General features: G+C 39.0%; 1 protein-coding gene across 2 annotated transcripts in view; it reads right to left on the bottom strand.

The window, feature by feature from the left end:
- Window positions 1-4,061: 4,061 nt before the first annotated feature.
- Window positions 4,062-9,517, bottom strand: part of CDH8 (cadherin 8) — a 335,345-nt gene continuing 329,889 nt past the window's right edge. For both annotated transcript variants that reach the window (XM_080645709.1, XM_080645710.1), the window contains exons 11-12: window positions 6,998-7,249; window positions 4,062-6,110 (exon numbers count right to left, since the gene is read on the bottom strand). In XM_080645709.1, coding sequence (XP_080501835.1) covers window positions 5,617-6,110; window positions 6,998-7,249 — 746 coding nt within the window. In that variant the 3' untranslated portion in view covers window positions 4,062-5,616. The remainder of the gene's footprint in view (window positions 6,111-6,997; window positions 7,250-9,517) is intronic.

The raw sequence follows: 9,517 nt of genomic DNA, 5'->3' as shown, positions 1-9,517 counted from the left end.
AAATGCCTACTGGCCTTGAGACGTAAAAGACACTTCGGGAAATAATGGAGCAGGAGCACACAGACAAAAATACTTAAAGTGTCTTACCTTGGTTCTGAGCTAGAAGATCAGAGTTCAATTTCTGTCTCTCTCATGTATGGGAATGTGTAATTGAACTCTGAAAAATTCCTTAAGACATCTCTGAACATTATTTTTTTTTCATCCACAAAACATGCTACGAATTAGGCAAATCTATGTGGGACATATGAGCATTTCCTGGCTCTTTCTGGTTGCTTGAAAAGGTGTCATTCATCTATAAACATCGTGCTTTCTATCAGTTTTCCCTCTTAGCGTTGGTTGTTTGCAAAGCTCAGATTTCTATTGCACCCATTCCTCAGTTCCCATCTTTTAGGAAAACTCTATGAAGGCTTCTTGGGTCTTTGGTCTTCCCATTCAAAATCACTTACTTCCTCCTCAGTTCTTCTGCATCGCTGTGGACAACTCAGCTTCTATTTCTTACCATTACAAACTTCACATAATAATTACAGAGCGTGTTCTGTAGTCACAAGCTATGGGGCTTTAATATCAGACCACTGTAAGTTTAAACTAAATTGGATACTAGTTATAAGACCATTGATGAAGAATGTTTCAATGATTTGTTTTAGATGAAATTTATTACCTCCATTTTATAAATAAAGGAACTAGGTTTGGAGATGCCATCCTACTGACTCTTTCTATATGACTCTACAGATGAATTTCTGAGCTGGTTAATGCTCGATATATGTAGGAAACACAATTGTTTCCTTTTAGATAATCCATCAAGTTGGGAGGGGGGTTAAATTGCATGAGCCCATAATACTAGGATTGGGTCAAAAATACTTGAATTAATGTATCTTTAATATCAAGAGTGTATTCATGTAGCCGAAACCGGTTTGGCTCAGTGGATAGAGCGTCAGCCTGCGGACTGAAGGGTCTCAGGTTCGATTCTGGTCAGGGGCATGTGCCTTGGTTGTGGGCACATCCCCAGTGGGGGGTGTGCAGGAGGCAGCTGATCAATGTTTCTCTCTCATCGATGTTTCTGACTCTCTATCCCTCTCCCTTCCTCTCTGTAAAAAATCAATAAAATATATATATTTTTTTAAAAAAAGAGTGTATTCATGTAAAAACCAGTGTACCATGTGATATATAAATGTGAGTTGACTAAGAAGAAAATAATAAAAATTAACGTCTGGTTATGATAGAATCTCTGTCTTCTACAATCATAAAGAACAATGATTGTGCTGACAATATATGCAACACTGGCCAAATGAGTCACTTTGCTAAGAAACTTTGCACACAAATAAAACAGTACTCTAAGTGAGGAAAATAAAAATATCATGAAAACTATGTCCTACAAGATACAGTCTACAATTACTTTCTCCAGAAAAAAACAACAGAAGGACAAACAAACATCTAAGTCCAGTTTCACAATGTGATAACATTTAATTCCAGTCCCGGGTATCATAAGCCATGATTTCGTTCTCCAATAGAAACCTGCATTAAAAACCCTTTACCCTCAATCCAATGGCTTTCAAATTCAAGGTTACAGTCAGAAAAACAAAAAGCCACCATTCAGGTTTGGGGTAGTGTATGAGATTGTGAGACAAAAAAATTACAAATGAATCCCTGGTAACTTAATTGGGTACATGTGTATATAGAAAGAGATGTGTGTGTGTGTGTGTGTGTGTGTGTGCATACACACACATATATCCAATGTTGCTATTCCTGTTTAAATTGTGCATTTATACAGCTTTTATAGCGATGCCCACTGTTACCTTATCTTTTTGACTGACAATAATGGGATTTCAGTCATGCTCAGGCTTTCCTACAGTGCCAGTGATGGGAATTTCTGAAATCTTATTACTGCTTGCACTGCCCTGATCTCAGATGGAACTTTCAATCAAAAAGGCAATCAGAAGGTTAGACATTCGTGAGATCCCCTGCAAAGCCCGTGATCGCATAATACAACTTGTTGGAAGGGCCCACTTGCCTCCAGTCCTTATGTGGCTATAAAGAGTAATTGGCTACTTAGCTCTCAGCACCCGCATTTCCTTCTCCAAAATGCAGCCCAGCCCAGAACTCCATTGAGACTCAGTGTGAAATCTGGCTGCTCCTAGGAGATTTCTAGGTCTCATGCAGAGACCTGTCTTATTTTAAGCATCTGATTAAACAAACTCTCCCAAAGACACATTGGGCTCTTTCTAAGCATTCTCCTTTCACTGGTGATGCCAGTGAATCTAAGTTTTCTTTTATTTTGTATGCACACAAACACTTACCCACACATTTTTTTCTCAGAACATTTTCATTGTTCATAATCTAGAAATCACAATTCTGTGTAGCAAGGTTAACACTTGAATTTAATTTCTAGCATCGTTTAACCATCTGATTATAAATTATTTTTAATTTTAAAATAACTATACTCATCCAAGATTATTGTAAAGAATAGGCCCTTAATACTCTTTGTGCACATATATGGGTGTTTAAAAGACATTTTTGTAATTTGATTTGATTTGATCAATTAGTGGACAGGGTCAAGGCTGAATTGATCCATCTGATGTCCAATCACCCAGGGATGCGTCATCTCCCCACATAGGTGCCTTGAATTGTGAGATAGGTAGAGGGAGATGATTTTGTCTCACTTGGCACCAACGCAATGGTTCTTCTCCATTTGGTAGAAGAATGGGAAGGACTAGTGGTTGGGACCTATAGACACATTAAAATGCCTATGCAACAGAAAACAGTGCACAGAGACAAACACAGCCACTTTGATAAAGTTAAAAATATGTATTATTTAAAGAGTTGAGCATGGGGTTCTCAAATTCTAAAAGTTTGGGAACCCTCATGCCCACTCTTGGTTAAAGAAATCCTGGCAAGTCTATTGCTAAAGTAAAAAGTAGTTAAGTCTAGGTGTGTGTGTGTGTGTGTGTGTGTGTGTGTGTGTGTGTGTGTGTGTGAGAGAGAGAGAGAGAGAGAGAGAGAGAGAGAGAGAGAGAGAGGGAGAGAGGGAGAGAGGGAGAGAGAGAATGCATGTGTGTTCCTTGGACCTTTATTTAAATTCAGAGTACACTAAAAATATATTTCAGTCCTAGTAATAAACATACTTGACTCCATATTATAACAACTTAAATGAGTTTTTAAGCATAACGTGTTAGCATGGTGGGGGCAACAACAAAAAATCAGCAAGAGATCCACACTTCCATGCTGTCGCTATGGGCAAAGTGAATTTTGTGGTAAGCTTTGGGCAACTGGTATACCAGACATTATCTCGTGCTCATGGAAACCATCATATGGTGATTATCTTATTGATTTCTAAGATCGGAGGATATGGATTTTATATTCCTAAGATTAGCATGATTTTTGTTAAACATGTTTCTAAATCTGTACTTTATGGCACTTCACTGAGAAATATGCTAGAAATGAGTCTGGTATGCAAGAGATAAATAATCATCTCACCTTGGTTTAGAATGTGTAAGGTAGTCGGAATATTATTAGTGAATATCATTACTAATACTACTATTTTTAATTTCCACTCACCAAATATTTGTTTCAGACACTGTTCCAAATCCTAGTGTGTTTTGAAATCATTTTGACCTCCAAAAACACATTCAACAGCTATCATGATACACATAAAGGACAAACGATGAATGATTCTCAGGCAACAAAAACTCAGCAAGGCCTCAGGTAAGTCACTGGAGAGTTGTCAATTCTAAGTATAATATTTAAATATTTTGTTTCTATCATAGTAGAAGTAGCCTCCAAAAATTGGTACCTTCAGTTTTCTAGCCCAAGTCATGTTCTTTTCAGGCAGCCCAAGCCAGTGCCTGAGATGGTGTGATCAAGCCATTTCACATCCTGGGTTCTTTATATAAAAGCTCTTACAAATAAAGGTGATTCTTGCAATAACTTAGTTGAATGTTCTAGAATTCTAGTTAGACTCTCGTAGTAGGTCTTCATCTGATTGGGGAAAAGAAAAGTGAAGACAACAAAGGTATTTATAAAAATATATTTCACAAAGTAGGAAACAATACAGGAGTTTCTCTGAATACAATACATGGAGTAAATAAACAATATTGCATTAAAGCAAAGTAGAAAATTAAAATGATCTGCATGTCGTAGTAGTTCGGTTTTATCATACATTTCTCTACTCCTAAACTTCAGGTTGGCATTACAAATTGAATATGCTCACATCTGCTAGGGCTGTTCTCTTTTGGACTCTAAGATGTTCTGTGTCTCACCATGAGGATCGGGGAGAGAAGTGCTGAAAACAGAAGCAGTAAAATTATGTACAAATCGGTTCCTGCTCTAAAACATTGTGGGGCGACTTGAAGCATGTCTCTTGGGCAGGGCGTTATGTAGGTATCTAAAAGTCTAGAGTTTAAATATTCACACGGATCAATATACTTTCAGATGTTTGTGCTTGTAGTAAAAACACCAAATACTAGGAGTATGAACAAAATAGAAAACAGTCCAAAAGTTTCTCTGGGAAAATGCTGTTCCTGCCATCACCAGTCACAATAACACTTTCTACACTAAAGAGACTATTCGCTCCCTGGTCAGAATATTGCCTGTCATACTCATCTCATCAAAATGTACATGTATTAAACATTCATTGTGTGTGTATATATATATATATATTTATATAAAACAATCTAAAGGATTATTAATGGATATAATTTATCTTTTTTTTTGTCTCCATATAGTCCCTTCATCTATAGATTACCAACCTTAATAAATAAACGCATTAATGGACATCAATAAAATATTTATTTTGAGGATTAAACAAATAAAACCATCTGTCTCTTACGTCGTCCACTGCGTGACATAGTCTATCTCTGTGTCCTTGTGGAACAAGATGAAGTGGAGGGAAGGAGTAATCCTGCTTCTTAAAAACAAGCCTGTTCCGTGGGATTTCTCTCCTCCCACCACTGCGTTGGCAAACCCCACCTTGGAATGGATTAGGAACATGTGAATATTTTAAGGCTCGACACAATATTTAAAGATGCTATCCAGTCTCTGATGAGTGGGGCCAACAATTATGTACAATGTGTGGTCACTGTACCGTGTAATCTTAGGAGGCCTTCCCAAACTCCCAAAAGTCAGAATGTACAGCCGACCGAGTATTGCTTTATCATGTGTGGCGGGATCCTTATGGGTGAAGGGGGAAAAAACCATTCGCATTTATAAAAATCCTTGCAGAAGACACATCTCAGCAGCAAATTCTTTGCAGGTCCATTTTGTCTAAGAAAGCACCTTTTAATTTTGATTTTTTTTTTTCCTCCCTTAAAACTACGTTTTTTTCCCTAAGCATGAGCCAGGATCCCAATCTTTGTCTGTGGTGGTCACGTACATAGCAACTATCCAACGACTTCTAGACACTCCACATAGTTTAATTCACACTCCACAAGATTTATCACCTCCTAACATATACTTTTTATTATCCATTTTTTTTTTGGTTCAACATTAAAATGTAGTTGAGTTTATAGATGATTGGTGCTACACTTGCCTCTAAAACAAATAGCCACAGTGGCTGTATCTAAGGGGAGTGGCCCTAGCATATTACAGAATGCTCAGTTCCGTGGGTTTATGGATCATCCACTGTCAAGTTTCTTTGTCACTTTCACCAACAGAGTACAGTTCACCCAGTCTCTTAAAGCGGGGACCCCAGTCACTGAGGTAGTCAAAATTCTGGTCTGAGTCTGAGGTGGTGGACTCCAAGGAGCTGAGGGAGCCCGCCACTGACCCCCGGCCTTCATAGCCATAAATCTGAATGGAGTCATAGGGCGGGGCCGTGGGGTCGTTATCTGCCTCGTGGAGCCGCACATTTATAAATTCATCCACGTCAACACCATTGGGAACTGGAGCCAGCCCTTGCCTTGGCATAAACTGCAAATCTGGTTTAATATCCTTACGGGGTAAAAATCCATTAATTCCATCCGGGTTTTGTAAAGTTGCGATGTCAAAGGCCTCCGTGTCTTCCTCCCCGCCTCCTTCGTCATCGTAGCGAATGATGTTTTCTCGTACATCTTCATCGTCTTTGATAATTAATGGCTCATTTTTATGTCGCCGCAGAGTGACAAACAGCACCACGATGACTGTAGTAGGAAAAACAAAACAAAACATGAAATAACAGTTAGCCAACTCGCATACAGTCTTAGGAGCAACACACACACCTTGTAGGTTCAGAGGGAGGGTCGTTATTCTAAAACTTATGAGCCTATTGCTTGGATAACACTGCCATGAGAATTAAGCAAAACACCTTTATGAAGGATGAGCTCTCAATTTTGAGAGAATACTATTTGATTTTAATATCAGAAAAACATCTCAGGAAGACAATGCAGTCTTGAAGAAAAAAATATATTCTATTTGTTTGCTTTTTTTCTTTTATCTCACCATACTTTGTGATCAGATGGACTCAGCAACCCAATCTATAAACTGTTTGGATAAAAGAGTGTTTTGGACACATATTTGTTGCAGCAAATGGGTGTGCATCAGATCAGGAGGTCTTTTTTATAACAGATGCTGTTATAACCATATAAGGCCCATCCCCACTTCCCCTGCCATTCAGCTTAGTCTATATTTTCACTGGTGATGGCACTGAAAAAGGCACCAAATAGTCGTCTCCAATTGGACATTTACTATTTTATTTTTACCATTGATTTTTAGAGAGGGTGAAAGGGAGGGAGAGAGACAGAGAGAGAAACATCAATGTGAGAGAGACATCAATGTGAGAGAGACACGTCAATTGGTTGCCTCCCACATTTCCGGGGACAGGGCCAACCGACTAGGGTCAGACATTTACCATCACAACCCTTTTTCTCCTCACCTCCTCTAAGTGATCTCAGAGCTAGGAGAAGTCCAAAAGAGTTCCTCTTTCCAAAAGCATGCTGATGCCTGGCTTGGTCAGGGTTTGCTGTCCTTATGTACAGTCATTGATGAAGCAGAAAAATGGGAACCATGAGGCTATGAAGGAAATACATACCTAGCAGCAAAATGATGCACGCTAATATGGCAATGAGGGCGCCCATACTGAGTCCAATCGGAAGGACGTAAGCTTCCACATTGCAGGACTGGACAACACCATCACTGCTGCAGCCACAGACCCGGATGGTCAGCGTGCTGGTGCTGCTCAGAGGAGGGTTCCCGCTGTCACTGATGACGATTGGCAGAAGGTAGACTTCTTGCTTCTGACGGTTGAATCCATTATGCTTGGCCAAAATGCTGAGGGAATTATCTGGAAAAGGTGAAAATCACAATCGTGTGCATCATTTCAAAAATGGCTGCCCAGGCAACACTTGTTTTTCTAGTTCATAAATCCTCTGCGAGTCTCAAGGCCACCCGACTCCACTGGACCACTCAGGTTCTGTGTCCCTCTCCTCTTCCAATTTTTTAAAATATGTTTTCTTAAATTGATTTTTAGATAGAGAGGAAAGGAGAGGGAGAGAGAGAGAAACATTGATGAGAGCGATACATCAATCAGTTGCCTCCTGCATGCTTCCTTCTGGGGATCAAGCCCACAACCCGGGCATGTGCCCTAACCGGGAATCAAACCTGGGACCTCCTGGTCCATGGAAAGATGCTCAACCTACTGAGCCGTACCACCCGGGCCTCTTCCCATTTTCCCAACTGGCGTGGACCACAACATCCATACCCAAACCAGTCCAAAGAATGGGGCCCCGTGATAAATGAATGGAGTTTTATCATCATCTTGTAAATGCAAACTATTTCTTTTATTTAAGAAAAAGTGTCCTTGCAGAAGACACAAATTATCCCAAGTCCCACAAATAAGCTTAATTTTTTCTCACGTATCCTGATAATGCAAAATTGGTGGGACAGAATCTCACCACAGTTGAAAGACATGTTTGAGAAGCTCTGGGTTAAATGATAGACTACATGACACTAAGGCATACAAAATAATGCAATTTGTTGACTCTCACAGGTAACTAAGAGGTTGTGCATGCTCTAGAGCATTTATGCTAACATGGTCAAGTCCTATGTACTGCCAATTGGAGGAGATGGGCCACATATATTAAAAATTTGTAGAGAAGACCTGCAATGATTACACAGGTAAGAATAAAATAAAAAGTCATAGGAAAAAGTGTTCCATTTCACATGTATCAATTAATTATCTGGAGATTCATATTGGTTATTTGAGTCAACACTTAAGGACATGTAAGCAACATTTAAAGACATCAGTTCAAAATAAAACTGGTCAGTGAACAGGAACTGGCCCCACAGTTCTCAAAATTTCACCCCCCAAGTGATATTTTTTCTTGTCTTCATCCCTATCTCATGAACTATAATCATATTACATATATTAGTTATTAATCTATTTTCTCATTTTGATTAATGAAAGAACTATCTATTCAAATTAGGAATACTAATTATCTCAGACTGGTTTTCCCACCAAAAGCAAATGAACATAATTTTGGTAAATGTGTGCTATGTTTTCTGGGCAAAATTATGATTTCAGTTGGAATTTCTTTTCAAATATTGGCAAGTTTGGAAACATTTGGCTACCTCATTGTTGCATATTAAGGCGGGGATTCCAAACCATTGCTGTCCAACTCCTGGTCATCAGTGTCATATTGTTTATAGAACAATCAAATACATGAACAGATAGTCTATGCAAATGACTTCAAGTAACTGTGTTAAATCTTTTGTACCATATAGTTCTATAACCTGATTCCAAAAAATGAGAGCCATTCCCTAAAACAGATGCATTAATTATATTTATTTTTTCTTTGTTTAGCAGGGGTGGGGAACCTTTTTGCTGCCAAGGGCCATTTGGACACTTATAATATCATTTGCGGGCCATAGAGAATTCAAATTCTCAACTTAAAAATTAGCCTGCTATATTTAGTCAAACATTTCATTAATTCACCCCTAATGCCTTGGCAGGGCCTGACCAAATGATTTCAAGGCCTTATATGGCCTGCAGGCCCGATGTTCCCCATCCCTGGTTTAAGGTGTAAGCAGGCCTATAATGCCTTACTATTAAGCAGTCAGACAGAAAAAGACATTCTTAGTTAACTTTTTATCCTAAATTTCTTCTGGTTGTGCTTCATTGTCTAGTAATTTTAAGAGCCAAAAAACCCTACAATATCTCTAATGGAGTTAAACAGCGATATAGCAAACGATCCAGTAGTCTTCATTTCCATGACCTAGAAGGAAGTACCACTAAGCTAAAAGCAGGAGAGCATGATCTCAGAACCCGATATACACTGAGTGGCCAGATTATTATGATCTCTGAACGCATAATAATCTGGCCATTCAGTATACATCCAATATAATAAAAGGCTAATATGCAAATTGTCCCCTCAACCAGGAGTTCGACCAGCAGATAGGCCGGCCAACCGCCCATGTCCCCTCCCCCTGGCCAGGCTGGGCGGACCCCACCCATGCATGAATTCATGCACTGGGCCTCTAATATATATAATAATAATACATATAATAATAATACATAATAATCTGGCCACTAAGAATATATAAATACACACAC

The sequence above is a fragment of the Plecotus auritus genome, assembly GCF_963455305.1.
Source record: "Plecotus auritus genome assembly, chromosome: 10".
Lineage (NCBI taxonomy): Eukaryota > Metazoa > Chordata > Mammalia > Chiroptera > Vespertilionidae > Plecotus > Plecotus auritus.
Note: the sequence above shows the minus strand (reverse complement) of the source record. Positions and strands in the feature narration are given on the sequence as shown.